The sequence below is a fragment of the Cryptotermes secundus genome, unplaced genomic scaffold (assembly GCF_002891405.2).
Source record: "Cryptotermes secundus unplaced genomic scaffold, Csec_1.0 scaffold263, whole genome shotgun sequence".
NCBI classification, from domain to species: Eukaryota; Metazoa; Arthropoda; class Insecta; order Blattodea; family Kalotermitidae; genus Cryptotermes; species Cryptotermes secundus.
Genome location: NW_019738352.1, coordinates 191873 through 214992, shown reverse-complemented (window position 1 = coordinate 214992; position 23120 = coordinate 191873). Strand labels below are relative to the sequence as shown.

The window sequence follows — 23120 nt, the reverse complement described above, 5'->3', positions numbered from 1 at the left end:
TATATACAAAAATGGCCTAGGAAAGTACCATCCAGCCCTCTGTAGCTGTCATCATTGTTGATGTTAAGAAAGCATATCACTCGAGCTGTACAAAACACTTGGCAAGTAAGTACATAATGATCAGGCCGCGCCATAGCTCAAGCGGTTAGCCTCTGGCTTCCCACCGCGGCGGCCCGGGTTCGATCCTGGGTCTGGTCAAGTGGGATTTGTGGTGGACAAAGTGGCGTTGGGGCAGGTTTTCTCCGAGTACTTCGGTTTCCCTTGCCAAATCTTCATTCCACCAGTTGCTCCACAATCACCCTCACCTATCATCTGGGGCCAGAAGTCGCCCCAGTACAAGGGACTTAGACCCACCCCACTAGCAATAAAAAAAAGTACATAATGAACTTCACGATACGTACAATGCATCGATATGATGCTACAAATGCACAGAATTGCATTACTTGTATACAAAATTATCTTACATACTTTATTTCTTAATAAGATTGTGAGAGGGAACTGAGTTCTCAGCGAAGAGAACAATCGTCTGGGAAGTGACGCCATGCAGTCTGGTAGAAATTTGTCTCTTTTTCCGAGAAATATACTGCCTTAATCCACAGGACTCAAAAGTAATCCGAACACGCAAGCAGTCAGGATTCTGATTGTTGTTGGCTTGCCATAAATCCTGAAAATGGAAACATTGCGTTTGTCCGAAACAGCATTGAAGTTCTACCAGATCCGACGTCGCATCCAAGAGAACAGCTTCGTTCATACCGACCGCCGTTCGGTCAGATCTCACTTACGTTCACACGTCCGGGGCTTCTCTCTTCTTCAACTTGTCATTTCGTATCATTATTTCTATAGCCCCAAAATTGAAATCCAGGATTATTGACTTTTAAAAAGTCTGCAAAAGTAGCTCTTACAAAATGTGTTGACAGAGTTTATTCTTAACAAAGATTCACTTAGGGAATTTACACAGATGGAAGTTCAATGTATAGAAATGTTCTCATAAATTATACCTTATTATTTTAGCAGACATTAAAGTTTATTTTTTTCTGATCACCTAACCATACAAAATACTTGGACCAGAAGTCCTTGCAACAGTCCTCAAACGTTTAAATTCTTGAAATATTATAATTTATGCAAACATACCAGATCATTGATCCGCTGTTTCTGCCAACAATTAGCGGCGGCATATTCGCAGCCCTGTTCCCTAATCTTATTAGTGCTTCGCAGCGACCTAATAATTATCTCCTGAGTGGCCAATTAGAGAAGTTAAAACAAGACTTTGCCCATAATGAGTTAGAAAGCTAATTGAATTTATTCTGCTAGTGCAGTTCCATTGAGCTTCTGGAGCGTTAAACGCTATGGATTGCATTGTTCTCCGCGATCTGTACCCCTACAGCTTCATGCCGAAATCCTGCAACAAAGCGAGTGTATGTTTAAGCAAGTCCACTCACTAAGAGGAAGATTTCCCGAGTTCTTAACATCACATAATTTCTTAGTTACAGGATAAATAATAAACACCTAAAAATAGAGTCGGAATAGCTCGGTCAGCATAGTGACTAATCTACGGGCTAGAGGCTGGAGAATCGAAGTTCGATCCATGGCAAAAGAATTTGTTTTTCCTTTCCATAGCCTGCACAAGGGATCTGAGCCCTAGAGCCCCATACATAATGGGTACCACAACCTTTTCCCCAGGGATTAAGGGGAACGAAGCTGGCCACTTACTTCCATTTAGTACTTAAATTATATTTTGCGTGGAGTTGTACTTCCATCCCTTCACATGCCGTTATACCTTGATGGTGACTTGAGCATTGGAACAAATTTGTCACTTTTTATCTCGTGGATTTCCATGGCTCATCGTTGAAAAATTTCTAACATAATTTCCATAAAATATTCAGTTGTATCTACCCAACCGCTAGAACATATTTGTACCAGTAAGGATGTTTATAATCAATATCTTGTAACAAACGGATCACTTTATCTGCAACGGGATATTCTGTTATAAATTTGAATTAATAAAAATACATAAAATAAATTTCATTAATAACAATCAGCAAAATATCCTTAAAATTTTTTAATGTTATCGAAACTATGGTACTTATACTAATTACTAGGATGCTGGAAAACTCATTGGTGTACAGGATCAGTTACTAACAAGCTCAGATATTTGCTATAAATTCTTCGCTCCTGGGATGGTCTCCTTTATCAAAGAAAGGGTAACTCAATACGTTGCATGTTAAAGAAAATCCTATTAAGGGCTATGAGACAGGAGCAAAGGACATTAACGAACAAAGAGCTAGTTTTACAGCGGTCACTTTTTGATCTTCTGTAGGAAATAACCGGTTAAAATCTCGTTCTCACAACCAATTTGGCTTTCCTTCTTGTTTATTTCAAGCGCCAATATTCGGATATTGTGCTGAAACTGGCTGCAGTGACACACTTCTCGTGGTAAATGACCTCCGTTGTTGATAAAATGCAAGTAAATAATTTTAAACGAATCAATAAAACCTTCCATATAATATTTTAAACTAATCCTGTAGTGCTACTGTTTGGCATTGATATGGTTTCGAGAGATCAGAGAATTACTGTCCATTTCCATGTTGTGAATGAAGTATTCCGCTATATCAGTGGCCAACTTGTGCCTGTTTATTTAATTTTCATTTCATGCATCCCGTTGTGTTACAACATACAAGCTCTTTATTAACCGTCACAACACAACAAATATCAAGGTCAATGCCCAGCTACGGCTCTGCTACATGTTTACATTCCCTACAGAACAGACAATACTTTGTAAGATGAGGGACCGACTAAACAATTAACATTAATTTACTGCATCTACATCACGAGCCTCCTACACAATCGTATATACAAAAAGAAAAAATATAGAATATTCCAATTTGTCCATGGGAACGTACGAAATTACAAAACCAACGACTGATTCGATGTTATAAAACATCAATTAAAATTTTATTGTTTTACAATATAACTTCTGTTTTACATAATCTGATAATTTGTATTTTTACGTCAAGTGTTTTATAGGATTAATAGTATTGTATCCAGTTTAATAGCACTGCAGTTCAGTGGTGTATATATGTTTAACCATGTATTTGCCTGATGATGGTTATTGATAGCCGAAACATGTAGCAGAGCCGTAGCTAGGCACTGACCTTGATATTTGTTGTGTTGTGACAGTTAATAAAGATGTTGTTTATTTTATGTTTCAGATGAGAAAGAGACAGAAGCGTATGGAGAGATGACGTTAAACAATTTGACTTGAAAGAATGAGAATAAAAATTTGACATTTAAATATGTTAATAGTATAAGAATTATTTTTCGATAAAGCGCAGGAAGGCTTTCTATAAACAGGTACGAGTCCAGCTCGAACTGACTTGTAAGAGCGAGAATATGAATACAAAATCTGCATTTCACGTCCTTTGAATACTGCGTGACATCCGTATATTTGTAAAGATAATAAAGAGGTAAATGGATTCACTTTAAACTTATTATATTTTAATTTAATATCTCAGAATATATAAAATCTTTCGTTACGCTATTTGAGAGAGTTTAATAATGAGGCCGAAATTCCTATACGTCAATTGCAAGAGAACCCGAAGGCTAGACTTCATTACTGAGAAATCTTCTGAGTCAATTCCGTACATTTCTCATATTCAGAGCGTATTTACGTCATATTCGTCTTAATGCTAATGCTCTGTTCTCTTCTCGGTCTTTTAAGTGGCCGCTTTTCTAAAGATTTCCCCACAAAATTATTATTTCATTTATTGTAAGGTACGTAAAGGTATATAAGGTAAGCAGTCTACACAACAATATTCTGCAATTAAAAACAAAGAAGACATTACTGCATCAACATTTGTTTACATTTTTATTTTGTTTTTACAAAAGCAACACGTTTCGAACCTCATACCGGGCCATCATCAGGCGTACAATGCTCAAGCTTCAGCTATTGAATTGTTAATTATTTTATCTAATTCTTCAAATAAGGATCTTTATTGTGTCTTGAAATTAGTTAATATATAGATTAATAAATTCATTTATTGTCCTCATCCGAAACATTTGCCCAGTCTACACAAAAATGATTTGTATAAATCGCATACTCCTTGTTATATATATAATATTCTGAATTATTACTGGTGACTTTATTCCAATTAGGCCAAAATACTTTCCTACGCACTTTGTTTCCGGTTACTCGTAATTTAATTATATCCAACTTAATACCAGACAGTGGATCACGGTTGTGAAAAAAGAAAAGGCAAAATTATTGTTTACTTATGTCCGTATATTTATCTGGATTCTTTCGAAAAGCAAATTGGATGATAATAATGATAATGGTGCTAATATTATTAATTTAAGTGCATTATCTGATGATTCACTTGTCTATTAGTCAATTACAAAGCCTGAACAAATACAGTACTATAGGCACAGCGAAAAGTATCTCCTGACAGTCTCAAGATTATATCCGACAAATCATAAAATTAGAAGGAACGAATGAAATATTTTTGTATAAACTTTGCTACTTTGCTATATATTTTTATCCGACTTAAAATTCGTAATAAACAGCAGTACTTCCTTTCCCTTTTTTAGTATCTTTGGACAATTGTAGGCTGGAATATGAAAACATTAAAAAGTATATAACAGAAATAAATAAACAAGAAATATAATATATATTATATGTGAAAAGTAATTATAACAAGGTAACAGGGATTATACGGCGGGAAGACACACTCATAGCCGTTAGATAAGTCGACGAGGTCCTATAGGTTACCCAGACCCCAAGTGTATGCAGATCCTGTTGACAAGAAAGAGAGACTCGCCATCGCATTGTGGATGCCTGCCAGAATACCCGCAACAACCCCGGCATCTTTGAACGGATGCGGCAGTCCATAACGAGACTTATCGAGGCACGCATTGAGTCTCATGTAGGACATTTCGAGCACTTACAGTAAATGTACTCAATCAGCTATACCTACTCACAATGAAACTTTCCGGTCACAGGTTTTGTGGGCATTTTTTCTTGTGTCGGTATGTGGGACTTTGTCCGCACCTTTCATTTAAATTCTGTATAAAAATGTCATGCTGTTAGTAGAATTGACACACCTTGCCACAGGACTGGACCTTGCCCTATTGCATGGTCTAAAAATGGAAAATTTTCTAACAGTGTCCATGATAGAGTTACATTTGTTTTGCTCTTGAAAATCTTTAAAAACACGTGACCTATCAAGCTGTTGTCGTCTGGATGATGATGATGATGATGATGATGATGATGATGATGATGATGAAGTCTCTGAATGGATTGTGCTTAGGTACTGGCGCAACGCCGTTCCATTGTCATGAGAGCAGTGAATTCTCAAGTTTCTTAACACAAGGAATTTCTTAATCACCCTCATAATAATGTGACGTTCAAGGAGGCCTCTGCACTAGAAGGTGGCTCGTTGATTAGCTAGTTAATTAAACCCTCGGTTAGTTTACTAACTAGTCAGTCACTTATTTTCTGAGTCATTATGTCATTTTGTCGCTTAAATGAGGCAATCACTGGATCAGGTAGTTATTCAGTAATTTAGTTCATTAGTTAATTACTCGGTAATCTGCTGAGTTACTAACACTGTTGCGAAATCAGATAATTAGTGAATCAGAAGATTATTAGTTACTGGGTCAGTCAAGGCGCACATATGATATTATTTTGCCTCTCTGGTGTTACAGTCCAACCGTCGGTTAAGGTCTCTAATCAACTGGTAGCGGCACCAGCCGGCAGCAATGTGGATATCGGATGTGACGTGGAGGCCTCTCCCAAAGCAATGAATAGTTGGTTTAGAGAGACAGGTAAGATTCATTCGCACTGAATTACAGCTAGATTCTGAGCACTCAGTTCCTTTCCTACCTCATCATTGCATTTCTCCTCATCGTGTACGATTTTATTTTCTCTTCTCGAGTCATCTTTTAAGTTATCTAGAAATTAAAAGAGCCATTATATATTTAANCGAAGCTGGGCTATTTATAACCTTGGCCGCTGCTAGGCAAATGAACCCTCTGTTATAACCATGGAGACTCCTGTTAGAACTACAATGGAGCAATTGTTGTTTCCTATGCAACGGTCTATACTAGAGTTTCCATAGAAGTTACTCCTCTGGATTCCAGACACGTTACAGTATTATAGGCTGCAAATAAATTTTCTGTAGCATATATGAAGACTGACTTCCCAGTTGGCTAATCCGAGACTTTCTTCTCTGGAGGCTCGGTCACGACTTTCTTCTCCGAGGGCTGATCCGAGACTGACTGCCTCTCGTCGAAGCTGGGCTATTTATAACCTTGGCCGCTGCTAGGCAAATGAACCCTCTGTTATAACCATGGAGACTCCTGTTAGAACTACAATGGAGCAATTGTTGTTTCCTATGCAACGGTCTATACTAGAGTTTCCATAGAAGTTACTCCTCTGGATTCCAGACACGTTACAGTATTATAGGCTGCAAATAAATTTTCTGTAGCATATATGAAACGAGTACCCTGATTATAGACAGAAACGGTCACGAATCTGTAGTACACATTGCATTTATCCCTAATCAAGCATTTGGAAATAATGAATATATTTAAGTTATATTTTTTTCTAATGACATATTTTTGGTCTTTGACGTTAAGTGAGGAACATAGACTGAGGGTGTTTGAAAACAGAGTGTTGAGGAGAATATTTGGACCGAAGAGAGATGAAGTGACAGGAGGTTGGAGAAAACTACATAATGAGGAGCTTCATAACTTGTTCTCTTCTCCAAGTATAATTAGAATGATCAAGTCAAGGAGTATGAGAGGGGCAGGGAATGTAGCAGGAAAAGGGGAGAAGATGAATGTATATAGGATATCGGTTGGAAAGCCAGAAGGAAAGATGCCACTGTGAAGACCAAGGCATAGGTGGATGGGAAATATTAAAATGGATCTTAGAGAGGTAGGTTGGGATGGTATGGATTGGAATGATCTGGCTCAGGATAGGGACAAGTGGAGAGATTTTGTGAACATGGTAATGAACCTTCGGTTTCCATAACATGCTGGAAAGTTCTTGAGTAGTTGCAGATTTGGCTTCTCCTCAAGATGGGCTGAACTCCATTAGTAAGTAAGTAATGAAATATTTTCTCACGTTATGGTTGAAAAAATTAAAAGAATGTGACAAAAGACGACTAGAAAGTGCTACTTTTACCAGAAATTGAATGCACAGGGGTGTGACGTGATGGAAAATTATTCGGTCCTGATTTGCAAAACAGTGTGTCAGAAATAATATATGCAGCTCTTTTCTCTTCTGTTACTATGACCTTGCTGACCTGTGCTATTAATTTAATCCATACTGCGAGATGTTACTTGACAACTTGAAAGATGCTCGTCTAAAAATGTATTTTCTTTGAAAGCTGAAACTCATTACCATATTCACAAAAGTCCTTTTCGACCCTGTCATGATCTAGGTCATTCCGGTCTCTATCTCTGCAGCCTTTTTTGCCTCTATGATCGTAATTTCATAGCATCCCCTTGTCCACTTGTAACTGACCAAGTATCCGAACACCGTAGCGCCGACCTTTCCTTTCAGCGGTTTATATTCAACTCATCAATAAATTCTGCATCCTCAGACTCGCCTTTTCAAAACAACCCGTCACTGCATCTTACACTGGGCTAGACCATGTCCTTAAAAGGAATCCCAAGTACTTCCATTAACATTTGAAAGGGAAAATAGGTACAGTTTATTATTTTTTTTTTGTCTTTTATGCCCGGAAATATTAATTGAAGGGTATGACTTAAGAATTAAGCCTTTTGGCTATGTCTAAACACGCCAAGTTTATGAGGGATATAAATATAGCCTCAAAACTTCCTAGATTTCTCAGAATTACTGAGCTTTCGGACTTTGTTCATCGTCCGGTATTCTAGAAACTTCGAAACACAACGTTTGGAAACTAAATCTGTTTCAGTTCTCAGGTGAGTTTCTTGAATACCGGACGACAGACAAAGCCCAAAAGCCAGTAATTCTGAGTATTATACATTTCCGTCAGAAACCTTCAGCTCATACCTTCTAGATTTTAATATTAAACTTGACTCGTGTGCATTACCGATTTATGCACGTATAACTTTGCTGCAGAAGCTGTATAGGGTGAGGGAAGAGGGAAGTCCCTGACTTTGATAGTAGTCGAACATTAATCCCGTCAGTTACTGACTGCCCTACCGATTTACTGCATCTTGGGCGATTTTAAAGGCATTTCTAAGCACCACCGGCATTCAGAATTATGATGATAATTAGTGAGAAATTGGAAAGGTCCTAATCCAGCATTTACCTATAGGGACTGAGTTAACAGGTATGTTAACTTAATCCTCTATATATATGGTTTTATACTTGAAATTTCAAGCTGGTTAAAAATATTACTAAGGTGATCAAACTAAGGCTGATGAGACAGGCACGATGTGCAGACTTTTACACATAAAGAGATCCAAGAAACATGGGAAAATATTAAAATTGATCTTAAAGAATAAAATATGGCGGTGCGGACTGAATTCACCCAGCACAGCATAGGTTCCGCTGACTGGCAATTTTAAACACGGAAAAAAAAAGGAATATCGATTTAAATAAGAGGAAATTTCTTGATCAGCTACGAGATTGTAAGTCTTTTAAAAAAAATCTACTACAAGTGTAGCCGATATAACTCAGTCGGTATAATGACTGGCTGCATTCTGGACGTCTAGGGCTCGATTCCCAAGAGGGGCAAAAGATTTTTCTCTACTTCACAGCGTCTGGGCCGACGCTAGAACCCACCCAGCCCCCCCTGTCCAATGGGTACACGGGGGTTCTGTCCTACGGGATAAAGCGACTGGAGGCTGAATTTGACCATTCGCCTTTATCTCTTGCCGATATCAAGAATGAGGGAACTATACCTCGACTCAACCATTCTTCATAGGGTCTTGTTTAAATAATTCAGTCATCACAGGGGCGACTGTACCTGTACCTTCCACGCAAGCAGTTACAGTATTAAGCATTTAACTTTTGTGGTTTGTTCTCTTTTATAAAATGAAACCGTAGCAACGATTTACATTGGAACTATGCATATTATGAAGAGCTAAAATTTTGTTCAATTTCTAAAGGACAAACTTTAGTGATTGGTCTTTTTGATACAATTTCTGCTTACTGCGCCAGAGCCATTCATCTTTGTTAATCATTCACGTTCACGCTACACAAAAAAGCATTATGTTCTGCAACATCCATTAGCCTTGTAGCCTGAACTGAATGAAAGTGCAGGGTATCATTACAGGGTTATGTTATATCAGTGGTACAGAAATATCGACCATTTTGACCAAGGCTTCTCGTGATTTTCTTCAAATACTGTAATCAAATACCAAATGTCTTCCCCAACCCTGTCAACTTCTCTGAATGCAAACATCCTTTCATATCATGACACGCCAAATAGCACCTGCAGCTGATACAGCACTGATTCATTTCCTCAATTCATGCATTATTATTTGTACACGCTTTATATATATATGACGTCTGTGATTATGGTCAATGGCCGTACAATGAATAATTTTTAATTACAAAGTACCCCTCAAAGCGTCAAAAATGAAGAGCCTATTGTCAAATAAGGCCTATCGCGTCAGCCAAAAGTAACTACTAGATGATCCATAAAGTTTCGAGAACGTCAAAATAATATATGACATAAAATATATTTTAATTTGTCAAAAATTTAATGTATAATAGTGTAATGATTTACATGTGAATTCATAGCGACTTCTAAACAGACATTTCCTAAGCAACGTGCACCGACGTTTCCTGCACAACGGAGATGTCGTTTAACAGACAACAGCTAGGTCAACGTTTGTTCTCACAACAACGGAGTTGTTTTCATGACAACGGAAGAAATGAAATTTTGGACTCGGTGTCCCTTATTCGGTACCCCAAGCAGATATAAAAGAGAGGAGGCGCCCCACGAAAACAAGACCGTAATTGTCAAACAGTAATAAATATCTGGTCATGAGCACCAGATGGGGCTCGACACCAAGACTGACTGACTGACTGACTGACTGACTGACTGACTGACTGACTGACTGACTGACTGACGGTCAGTCGCAATGTGACTTTGACTTTGATAGAAGGACCAGAATAGGGCAGAACGCGGAAGGAGAAGTGACTCGGCAGTGACCCAACGCGTTCCCAAGATCGAAGCAGAGCTACGCAGAGAGAGATTCGGTATTCAGAAGGAGTTCAGTGTATGAACTGTTATAACCGAGTGTAATTGTAATATTGACGTCAAATAAATCGATCCATCAGATCTACAATCCACAATTATTAGTCACGTTCTCCCAGATATACGTGACAATATCATGAAATTTAATAAAGGTCTAACAAACAAAGCATGCAACATTGAATTTGCAAGTAAATTTATAATGTAGCTAAAAACATGGAGCCTGAAAAAAATTAAATTTCTCTAGAATAATTTAAACTTAAATATAAACTATATCTTATCTAACCCAACTAACCCTAAAATAACTTAAAATACAGAACTTGACCTGAATTAGCTAACCTGACCCTCTTACTGTCTTCTGGAATGTGAAACCAGGTGGAGTACCCTAAAATGGACGCAACTGGTTCCTCCTAATCGTTCCTAACTATGTACTAGACTACACGGTGTCACAACTCAAAATACTAATGTTCAAAATCACAAAAATCTCTTCATTCTCTCTCCTCTTACTTATCACCACATTTTCTTCATTGATGAGTTTAATGGCATAATTAATAACTATATTGTATAAAATTAAGCAGTCTTGACCCGGCCTTGTGAAGATTAAATTTTCTTTTAAATGAACATGTCAGGGCGCTGAAATTTTGGTGCGAGTGGTGTGAAATTAATCTGGGAAAATTCCGAAGGAGTGCCGCCTGTTACACAGAAACGAAGCTTACGCGATAACTCTCACAAAGAACAGCCCACAAAAGTTTCTTCCAACGAAGCAGTCTGAAATTACGTACGCACTTCTTTTAAAATTACCTCATATAACCCTTAATTTTTCTATAAATTTATTAAAAATATCTCTCCTGATCATGTGTCATTAAAACTATAACCAGTTTGAGGTAAGCAGCTGTGTCGTGGAAGCCATTTTGCCAACCAATTTCCGATGGTTAAATCAATATGACCCTAGTAATCCGACGGACAAAAGCTCCTGAACACCGAAAGTGACCTCATTACCCCTCACTCTATGCCATCCTACCCGGCTGCTTGCTTCCTAACCATGGTCAATGCGGCACAACCTCGCGACTCAAACCAACGCTGGAGCTAATATCGGAAATCGAACCCACTCTTTCCCTCCACACTCAGTCCTCGATAATTTGAAGCTAGTATTTCTACTCAGAAACCCGTCATTGTCTAGTGAATGTACAATGTTGTTGCTTGTGAACATGATACTTTCTGAAATATGACAGGGCATGTGAAACATAAACAGCGTGTGAAAATTTGGAGGTTAATTTGTCTCTGTGCTTTATTAAGAACCACTCCGCAGTCATACTAGGGAGTGGGGTTGTTCCACACATTCTGAACCTCTGCACTGAATGGAAGTGAATGGTCATCCCTGCCGCATTACCCCTAATACCCATTGTATACGAAGTTTCGTAAGCCCCACGGCCGGCCTAGTAGCCGTGCAAAAGAAATGACTCTCTGTTTCTCCCGGGAATTCATACCCGACTCCCATACAGTCCCTCAGCTTGGGCTCTCTGCTGACCGCACAGACCGGCTCCCGGAATGACGTTAGGTGTGGCCTGAATTGCCACTGTTTTGAAGTGAAAGGTACAGAATCTTGTTTGGTATACTGACGGCAGTACAAATTATTTTTCCTTATGTAACCGGAAGCTTCATCATCATGTTTATAGAGACCTTCCGTTTGATTCAATCCTCACCCAATGTAACGTAGCCATTAGCGGTACAATTTATTTCACCAACATCCATTTTAGTGTTACATAATTTTTGTGCATAATTTCCCTAGTGACCTTCGCCTCGCTTGAAGATTTCCCAGCGAAGTAGAATTTGAGACTCTCACATCGGTGGTTACGAAGAGTTCTGTCTCCCGGCATATAACGACACGTAGTTTGTTCAAAGCCATCCGACATTTTGGAGAAAGATGCCTGCTTTGCTTGCTAACTTCTTAACTTTGGTTTCTTGCATGGCTTATTCTTCGACCCAAAATAATGCATGTGACATGTTCCTCCGAAACTCTGGTTGACTTTCAACGGACTACACAGCGTTATATGACTGGGTATAGGCTGGACGACCGATGGGTTGGAGTTCGAGTCCCGGCAGGGTCAAGAATTTTCTTTTCTCCATTTCGTCCAGACCGGTTTTGGGTCCACTCAATCTCCTATCAAATGGGTACCGGGGGTTCTTTCCTCGGGGGTAAAGAGGCCTGTACGTGTAGCTGACCCCTCACCTCCAACTACTGTCGAGGTCAAGAAAGTGTGAATCTAAACATCCACCCCCCTCACGCCTTCATGGAGTAGTGCTTAATTAGTTAAGCATAGGGACAGCTTTACCTCGCTTTTACACAGTGTTATATTCCACAGGCTAGAAGTCTTATTTTTTCAACCAAATTTGTGTACCTCATTTTTCAGTAAGGGCTTCACACCCCGTCGAAATAATCAGTCACTGAAATTTTAACCATAACAACGTGTGCTCGGAACATTTTATGAACCTTCCCGTGTACGCAGTTTTATCCAGTAGGTTACACCATTTATATCTACTTATTTACTTATTTAATTTACCTCATATTATAAGGCAAGATAGATTTGTTGCTTGCTCATGTCCGTCTCTTCATGTGCGCCTCAGTCAGTAGTTATCTTCAACTAATGAAGTTACTTACTTTGAACTAGATAGGAACACGTAAGTTTTGAGGTTTTCACGGCGATGACTATGAAGAAAGTCGTCTTCTGGGTTTAGGCATCGTGTATTCTTCGTTTTGGCCGACGTTTCGGAGGAGCGTAGCGCCTCCATCTTCAGAGAAGTTGAATGGTTTGGAATGCAGAGAGCAGTAGCTGTAGTGATAGGATGTGAACGGCGCTGCTTATATACGAATTAGGCAGGAGGGTTTGTTAGGGAGAACGGACNACTTCCTAGTGCTATTGACCTCAAGTTTCCTGGATTCACTGGCCGTTCCCCCCCCCTCCCTTAGCACACAACACCATATATGGTCCTAATCGCTCTCCACTGCTCCCATTGGTCCGTTCTCCCTAACCAACCCTCCTGCCTAATTCGTATATAAGCAGTGCCTTTCACATCCTATCACTACAGCTACTGCTCTCTGCATTCCAAGCCATTCAACTGTTTTGAAGATGGAGGCGCTACGTTCCCCCGAAACGTCGGCCAAAACGAAGAATACACGGTGCCTAAACCCAGAAGACGACTTTCTTCATAGATAGGAACACCTTCGCACTGCAGGTAGCACTGCTCTGTTTCATTCTTCACCGTCAATAAGCGTACACGGTGGCTTAACCGGTAACGCTTCTGGCGTTTTCTGGAGTTATCCTTCGAATCTCTGCTCAGACACTGAACATACTGACTGAGGTTTCTCGTACTCGCCTTCAGTCCCTAAAGGTAGATTCCGGCATACATAGTATCGTTAATTCGGCCACGACCTCTTCCTTTTACATCATTTTCGATACACTAATCACTTCTCATCCTAACATTCCACTTTATATTACGAGATATAAAATTAAGAAAAGTAATAATAGCAATGCCGGTCACGGTAGCCGAGCGGTCTAAGGCATGCACTGTCTTCGCTCGCTCGGAAGCCGAGATCGTGGGTTCGAATCCCACTCAGGGCATGGATGTTTGTGTGCGTTTTTCTGTGTCTGCCTACAGGTAGAGGCCTTGCGACGAGCTGATCACTCGCCCAAGGAGTCGTATGTGTAAGATCTAGTAAACCGAAGTGAAACGGAGAGTTTCATGGAGGTAGGCCTAGGTCCAAATGAGGGCTGTAGCGCCAAGGAAAATAATAATAATAATAATAATAACATGGTCTGAATTTTAAGTTGAAGTGACATCTTGTTGATACTGCCAATCATACTGGTCCACGGCCGCTTCCTTCCTAACACTTATCCGCTCACATTCATCAATCACGATCATCCCTCTCATTAGACACTGTATAACTTCTGCAATTGGAACGTCGTAGTAAAACAATCTATATCTGGGTAATGAAGGAATGGTCACAGTAACCTCAAGGTAAAGCAATAACTCAGTTCCTCTGATTGGAAAACACTGCAGAGTGCTTCGAAGTTAATAGCCTCTATGACAACATGTGCCTGATTGATCGTAAAACTACGTTATTGTCCTGGTTCGTGCACCCCACATATGCGAGGGGCTGTCTCAGCAAACGATTTTGAAAGTCCATCTACTCTGCGCACCAGGGTACGTCGGTAGGCAACCCGTGCAACAATGTTTGTGTTTCCCATCGGTGCATGAATACAGACAATAAATTAAAAATGTAATTCTCGTTTCTTTACCACAGTAACGTAACGGGCCAGTAACTGCCAGAGATGCACTTTTGTGGCCATAGAAGATGGTGTCTATTTCCACCCTGCTATGAATTACTTTACAAGAAGAAGTTATAGGAAGAACTAATTGCCTACTTTCTTTTCATACGACATGAACCGCATACGAACCCGTGCATTCAACAATTCTTCTGTTTTGCGTGTGTATTCATTGGCGCCGTAACCTTTTTACCGACCTGCTGCCTAGCAACGATAAGGTAGGACACACACCGGCAGGCTGACGTCATGACTCAGACCGGTGTGCGGCGGTTTTTATAGTTTCATTCGTTTCAACTGTGCTCCTTTCTTTGCGTCATGTCGCAGATATTTTGTCTTGACTGTTACATGTCTTGACGCATGCCGGTGTGAGGCCAACTTAATGGGATACATATACAGACATACAGGCTGATGAGAGGGATTTTTAAGTAAGCTGTTGAGATGAGCTTAGGTGCCACGATATACATACCAAGTTTCATGAAGATTGGTTTAGTTATTCAAAAGTTGATGGCGGAAATTCACAGACACGCATACAGCATGCTGACCTCATTAGCCTACTTTTATTTTTTTTCAAAATAAGGAAAATAGGCTAATTAGTGGGCCTATGGGGTAAATCTTTGTTGCAGTTTCATGAACTACTTCTGTTGTGCGTGACGTTTACTTATATTGAACTTCTCAGAATTTCTTGGACTCACGTCTCATTTCATCTGCATCAAATTGTGGTATAAACTGGTTTTTACTACTCGAATACACAGGTAACTCATCCTGAGGGAAGTAAATATGAATCTACTCCACGCTAAATTTAATGTATATATGTTTCTTTGCCGTGCTTACTGCCACTTGGGGGAGTGTGACTAAAGACGGGGTTTGGATTTATTGACCACTTTAACACATGACTCGTGACTACAATTAATCATAGCGCCATCGTTGATCTCCATACTTTACAAATCACTACAGCACACGCTAAGACTATTCAGTCTGCTGTTTCTTCCCCACTCGTTCTCTGGCAACGGCTTCTAACAGTGGGGATTCTTCAGCTTCCACGCTCACTTCTTTGCCCGCTGGCTCTCAACTGCACCTGCTATGTCTTCTCTTCACAGATTCCCTTACGACTAACTCCATTATAAATCTTTACCTCTCTTACTTCAGTTGTCCTCCTCATAACATCTCGGGACTGACCGCGTAGAAAACACCATTTTTTTTCCGTAGGGATGTTTGTTTGCGAAGGCATTACTCAGCAACGGCTGCATCTGTTGCTAGCAGAGGGAGTTGCTTCGGCATTTCTTTCGAGGTCGTTAATCAGTAATGGGTCTACACGCTAAATTACTATATGACTTATGAGTAGGGTCCGAATTTTTATGCTCTAATAATCCCTTAAATATGTATGCATTTATACATCAAAAACTTCCGAAATATGCACTAAAATATGCACATAAATTTTATACCAAATATTAAAATTGATTTTACATTATTTTAAGACCAACAAATCAATATTTAAGTTCATTTTATGTAATCACTGAATGATTCACTTGCAATAAAAAGATATACTTAAATACAAATCATGCAACAAAGCCATCATATTTAATTACAAATTTAAAAAGCCAATGGTACTCACATTTAGCTCTCCGAACTTTCAACTTCTCTTCTGTTGCAGTTCACAATTACTAAATGTTTTAGATTTTCCATAGTTAGTCGCCTCCTATTGTCGCGTAAGATGTCCTTATAGTGGGAAAACTCCTTTCTAATTCAAAGGAACTTAGGGGCGCATGTACAAAAGCCGCTATTTGCTCCACTGTTAGTGATTTTTTACTTGGCAGTTCAATACGTTTACCGGCTAAAATTTGTTCATATCCCGGATTTTTTTAAAGAATGCTGGTACTTTTTCCTTTACTACTTCACCAACTCTTCCAGGAATCGAATTCAATTTGGAAACAGTGGTTTTGAACACACTTAACGACTGCTACAAAGTAGTACCGTTATTGNTGATGACTGTATTGCTATTGCTTGCCTCCAGTGAGGAAATGGCGAATGGAAGATGAGAGATGTAAGTAGATATATAGGAAAGAATAGTTTCTAGTTCTGCGTTTTTAGTACATCTTGGGCAAGTTGAATTGATGGTGCACTTTTGGGATCAAATGTATTCACGATATTCCTAAGTTTCTAAATGTCCGGTATAATAACTTGCTGCACACAGCCACGAGCCCTAGCACGTTAAAATTGGTTCTGGCAGAAGTGGAACGCTCCGTGCTACTGCTTTAAAGGCTTCTTTTCTGTATGGCGCTTTAACAAATACCTTCTTCACAGAAGACACCGACTTGTCGACAAGAGGAACATTTGCACGAATTGTTTCTGCAACACGGTGCAACCCATGGGCAAGGCAAGTCAAATGTGTCATATTTGGAAATATAACTTTAAGAGCAGTACCGGCTTTCATCATATAACTTGCGGCATCAGTCACAAAGAGCAATACGCGCTCATACTGAATGCCATGCGGCCATAGTAAATTCATGGATTTGATAAAAAATCCGGAAACTGCGGAGCTATTTGTGGTTTCAAATTGCTCTACCGCAAGAAGATGTGGGGTAGATTTTCATTCTTATTAAGGGATCCAACTATACAATTTGCAATAAACCGTCCCCTACAATCTTGTGTTTCGTCGATTGATACCCACACAACGTTATCTTGAATCTTATCTCTAATGCTTTCAACTGTAAGATCGTAACACCACTTCACGTAATTTTTGCGCACAGTAGATTCATCCGGCACTTTGCACTGTGTATACTTCTCTATGAAGTTTCTCAGAGTAAGAATGGTTAGTTTGCACAGCGGAATATCTGCCGCTAAAAAGGCTTTCCATGCATCAAAGGAAAACTGAAAAACTATTATTAGAAAATTCACTATGCAATTTTTGAACAGGAGCACTTTTCGTGGATTTAATTTTAATATTCTCTTTGTGTATATTAGTGTTCAAATGCTGAAGCACTTGAAAGCGTTTTTCACAACCGTTTTCTCACATGCTCGGTAATAATGAATTTCGTTATCCGTACTTATCATCTCTCCTTCGAACTGCCGCTGATACAGCTGTAATTTAGTTTTCTGCCTTACTTTCGCTTTCGGCACGGCTACAGAAAGCTAAACAGACTTAACTACAGACTAGTTACCACTAACGTGAATGGCCCCCAGCTTCAAATAAAGAGGCGTAACGAACCTCATGGAGACTTCGGAAATAAATAAGTGAAGTCCCTTACCGGTTGAAGAGTATTATGTTGATAGCGGCTACATGTGAACCCTCCCGACTAATCTCTTCGCGGCCACTTTGATGGTACGCGGATGAGGCAAGTTACGAATAGAGGGATGGGGGAAGTCCCGTACTGTCTATTACATCAGAAACATAAATCAAGATGAAATGTTGAGTCAAATATGCAACAGAAAGATTGTATACACACGACGATTGAAAATTTTAACATAAAATTAAAAAAATATATATTAATAACATGATAGATGGGTAGCCAAACAGATTATTGAGAGATAGTAGAATGTTTGTTCTTGCTTACGAGTGTGCACACTAGTCAATTATTTTTGTTATATTAGGGGTCTTCTTGAAATAATTTAGATTTATATTGTCGCGGAAGCTGAATGAATACTGCGGAGGTGTCGTCGGGCCTGCGCGCGCCTCTAATACTATTAACAAACTTAGGTTCCCGGTTTCCATACTGTTACAGAGAGCGTCGAGATCTGTCGCCTAAGCAACTTCCGCGGTTAGCTGCTCATACAGAATATAGCTGTGAAATTCTCGTCGGAGAAATCTTACTAAATTTAATATAGAAGGCTAGAAGAGGCAGCGTCGTGCAGAAGTGTGTGTAGAAGAAAGCGTGGAAGCACAGAGTACTGTAAATCACGGGTTAGTGCAGTTCGGTAAAGAGAGATCGAGTTAGCTATAGCAGAAAATCGGATGGCAGTTCGGTTGAGTCTAGACGAAGAGAAGTTAGGTCAGTAAAGATACGTTTTACAACATAAATATTGCACAGACAATAGCATAAGCATTTCCTGATACTTTTATACAAAGCGTAATATCGACGTGATACACGTTTCAAAATATGTAGAATTATGCACGCAGTCTTTAAAATGAAGCGGATCTTGAAACGAGGTAAGTAAATTGAATTCGCGCGTAATAATAATAAAACAACAGTATGATATATCATGTTTCATCAAAATCTCTGGAAAGAAATAGGAAAAGCACATGTAAACCTTCAGATATTCTCTGAAGTCAAGCGCCTTAAAACAAATCAAAGTGAATAGAAATCCAAAATTCAGTAATCATGCGTGTAAGAGGCTTGTTGCATGCATAATTTCATCAAAATCTGTCAAAGGTATTTGACGATATGAACTCGTATATAACGAGTCGTTTGTGCCTAAAAACAAAGTAGCCCTTAAAACGAACTAAACCAAAACGAATAAACGCCGAGAAAATTTGAAGTAAACCTTTCAGATTTCGATCGAAATCGATTAGATAGATTAGGCTCGGTTACTTGAGGGCAAAAAGGAAGACTAAAATTAAGAAAATCTCGGCTATCGTTGGAATCTATTTTACGAAATTCGCCTATGAAACGTCTGAAAATTATGCATGATACGAACGGTATTCGAATCTGATATTGCACTACTGGAGGGATTCGATTCGATTTGTTAATTTCATCTTTCAGTTACCACTACGATGATTTAGAGTGAGAAGGAAATTGTTCAGAGCAAATTTAAATGAATACATGTTACCACCAACACATTGGGCATTCAGAGAATTTCTGCTTTAAATTAACAATACTATTCATTCGTGGAGGTCACTTCTCATATTACTGCTTTGATCCTGACGTCGCGTTTTATTGCAAAGGAAGCCGCATATATGGATGAAATTGCGCCAGCGTTCTCCTGAAATATGTTATTCTTATTCGGAGAGGGGAGAACATCGCGTGTAAATTATTTCTATGAAGTCTGTTCGCTTTTATTCCGTATTTAGAGAAAGTTCATAATGTTTGTCCTTATATTTTACATATATGTTATGTGGAATAGGGAACAAAATATTTGTTCAAACAATTCGCAGTTACATGCAGAACCACTATAAGGACTTCAAGTTTTCTCCACTCGCATTTCAGATGAAGGTTTGTAAAAGAATTACATACTCGTACATTGAAGTTCGTCAATGTGATATAGTTAATTTTTGTATTAAATTAACTCAGACAAGGAAAATGAGCAGCTATATGACAAAGGGAGAATGTGAACAGAATTAGCAGTATGAGACTGGCCGAACTCAGGAACACGATTCAGAAGGCGCAGAGAAAGCTGGAAGACGTTTCGCCCTATTCTGTAGGCATGGAATAATGGACTGATTATCCAAGTGGCGGAATATTACCTGTTGCAAAAAATGCTTATGAAACGTTGTTTTCCTTTCTTATGGAAGACACATTTCTCGTATTTCCAGATCGACTTCTCAAGAGAATGTAAATCACAAGAGAGATCAAAGAAGTGGGGGAATGAAGGAACTAAGTAGCGACAGGCTCAAGTCTCACGTGCTCAGCTGAATGATGAAGTAGAAATGATCTACAAAAATATTTAATGCCATAAGGTACCAATCACTTTCCCCAGAAACAGTCCGCAGGATGTAACAAAGAGATATATCCTTTTCCCGATTAGGAATTCTACCATGATTTCGTAACTTCAATAAATTACTCTGAATCACATTATTATTGTTATTAATATTAATTATAATACTAATTGTTTGTGTGCCATGTGTTATTTGTCTGTTGTCCTATTGTAGTACCACTGCCACCGGGTGAAAACCCATTTGCAATTAAATAATAATAATATAATTAGTAGTTGTAATAGTAGTAGTATTAGTAATGGTAGTAGTATCACTTTTGTTATTAGTCGTATTATTATTATTATTATTATTATTATCATCTCTTGTCACAGGTTTATTTCCTGGTATTCCTTTTTCTAGTAGTATATTAGTAGTAGTAGTAGTAGTAGTAGTAGTAGTAGTAGTTGTTGTTGTTTTATTATTATTGAAGTACAATAGACCACTGTAGGTCGCAAAGGCCGAGAAGACCCACCCCTTATACATTCATTCATTTGTTACTATTACTAGTATTGGTAGTAGAAATATTATTATTAGTGGTGGTGGTACTAATAGTAGCAGTTAACAGCAGCAACAACAGTAGCATTTTCCTACCTCGTGGAAGAAAGCAGTAAATATTCCGGCTTTCAAAATGACAACAGCGCCTCTGATAGCTATAAGAGACCTAGGCCTATACTTAAATAATTCTTCCAGATTATTTAAATTTATTATTCACGAGCATGTTTCTCATCACCCAAATTTTAAATTAAACCATTTTCATCCTACTTTACCAAATCTCAATCTACTACCACCAATCTGACAAGTTATCTTGATTTGGTTATGCCTTCAGCCTCCTCTCAGCATCAAACTGCCATTTGTCTTTACTTTTTTTTATTGCTAGTGGGGTGGGACCAAGTCCCTTGTACTGCGGCCACTTCTGGCCTATTGTAACCCCCCCCCTCATTTTAGGTGAGGGTGAGTGTGGAGCAATTGGTGGAATGAAGTTTGGCAGGGGAAACCGAAGTACTCGGAGAAAACCTGCCCCAGCGCCACTTTGTCCACCACAAATCCCACTTGAGCAGACCCGGGATCGAACCCGGGCCGCCGCGGTGGGAAGCCAGCCACTAACCGCTTGAACTATGGCGCCGCCCTGCTTTGTCTTTACTTTACCAGTTTATTCTACATGGTCACTCACACCCTGCTTCTTCACAAGCATGGTGTGTTTTTGTATTCTGGTAGTGTCGTAAACTGAATTCGTAGATACTTCACCAACCAGCGGTCTCAGATCTGTTTCTGGAAATGTTTCACCACTTTGAAGCAAATCCTCCTACTCTTCCAAGGATCTGTTACTGCACCTCTGGTTTTCATCGTGTGTATTCAGTTATCTACGCAAATTATCCACTTTTTGATGATATCAGAATATTCTGTACCATTAAATCTCCTTAAGTATATGATCGACTGCATTTCAACACTCAACATTAGTAAAGCTAGGGTAAATTCCTTCTCAATAAAAAGTAAAATACTAATTTTCGAACCTAAAATTCATCATTCCGACTCTATCAAAGACATGGGAGCATTAATGAATTAATTCACATCAACTACGAGGGTCGTACTGAAAGTACGGATGGATGGTGGAGCAATCTGCTCAAGCTGGTTCCTCGCTCGAGGATTTTTCTATCCTGATGATGGAGGCGATACTTTCCTCCGAAACGTCGGTGCACACAAGATCTACAAGACACCATATCCCAGAAGATGGCATTCTTCAATACAAACTATGTTTTCCGGTGGGTCTGTGCAAAGCGGTTATAAGAGAAGCGAATCCAGAAGGTAGAAGAGGTTGCGAAACAGGTACGAGAATGGAGCATGTCCTAGTGTACTGCGATAATTACTCGTAGTGATAGCGCTATAATTGATCGTAATTGTGAAGAAGTGTTCAATAAACCCAATCATCAAATCTAGAACCCACAATTATTAGTCAGCTTATCTCTCATACGTTAGCGTATTATTATAAGACGTGGTCTAGTGGTCAGAGTTCTTGGCTACAGATCTAGAGGTCCGTGTTTGATATCCGGCGCTACCAGATTTTATGAGAAATAGCTGGTTTACAACGGTGTCCACTCAGGATAATTGAGGAGCCATTTCAAGAAAATAGCGACTCCGGTCTAGAAAAAACGAAATTAACGGCCGTGGGGATTCGTTGCGCTGACCACGCGACAGCCTCGATCCGCTAAAGTTGGCACTAGCTTCGCCGACGAGCGGCGGTCGCTCGGTCGGTATAGTTCGCTTGCGGACTGAAGCCATGGAGTTTATTTTTCTTTCGGTTACTCTTAAGTAGTGAATTTGCCATTAGAGAATAGAACTTTAGAAAGTCTAGAAAGCATAGTTGAAAGTAAGGACTCTACTGCTAGGTTGTTCAGTCTCTCAGCTCGAGAATGGGAGGCTGATCACCATGTCGACGATACAGTTGTGTAGTGTGAATTGTGAATAACTCAGGAAGCAGAGCCCTTCATGAGACGCTCCGTAGACAAGAAACCCCGACCCTGCACGTTACGCCAGCTCATAAGAATGACAATAGTAGTACACCGTCAATTCTAGAACCTGTCTCTGTTTTGCAATACTACCTGCTGGGGATGTTCTACAAAAGACCTATCCAGAAACAGCAAAACAATATAATATTTTTTAAGGTTATTACGTTCAATTGTACTTTAAAGTCGGGACCAGTCTTGTACTGCTACATAAAATATACAAAATCATTTGTTAATAAAATCACGTATAGTTTATCTTAAAATTCCTTGTGTGTAGAATCCGCCTGAAGTTTATCTTATAAAACAAAAATATGTGGTGGATTCGAATATTTCTTAACGAAACAGAGCTTCCTGTTGTTGACTGTGCATTATGGTGCTTGTAGATTTACACAGAAAGGAGGAGTCATTGTTAAATAAAGCGTTTAGAGGAACCTAGCAGCAGACTTCTGCAGCTCTGTGGATAGTACTGCCG

General features: G+C 39.3%; 1 protein-coding gene across 1 annotated transcript in view; it reads left to right on the top strand.

Annotated features, from left to right (window-relative positions):
- Positions 1 to 23120, top strand: part of LOC111870755 (lachesin) — a gene marked incomplete in the record, with an annotated part of 273318 nt that overhangs the window by 232911 nt on the left and 17287 nt on the right. The window contains 1 exon segment of the mRNA XM_033753994.1: positions 5701 to 5820. Coding sequence (XP_033609885.1) covers positions 5701 to 5820 — 120 coding nt within the window.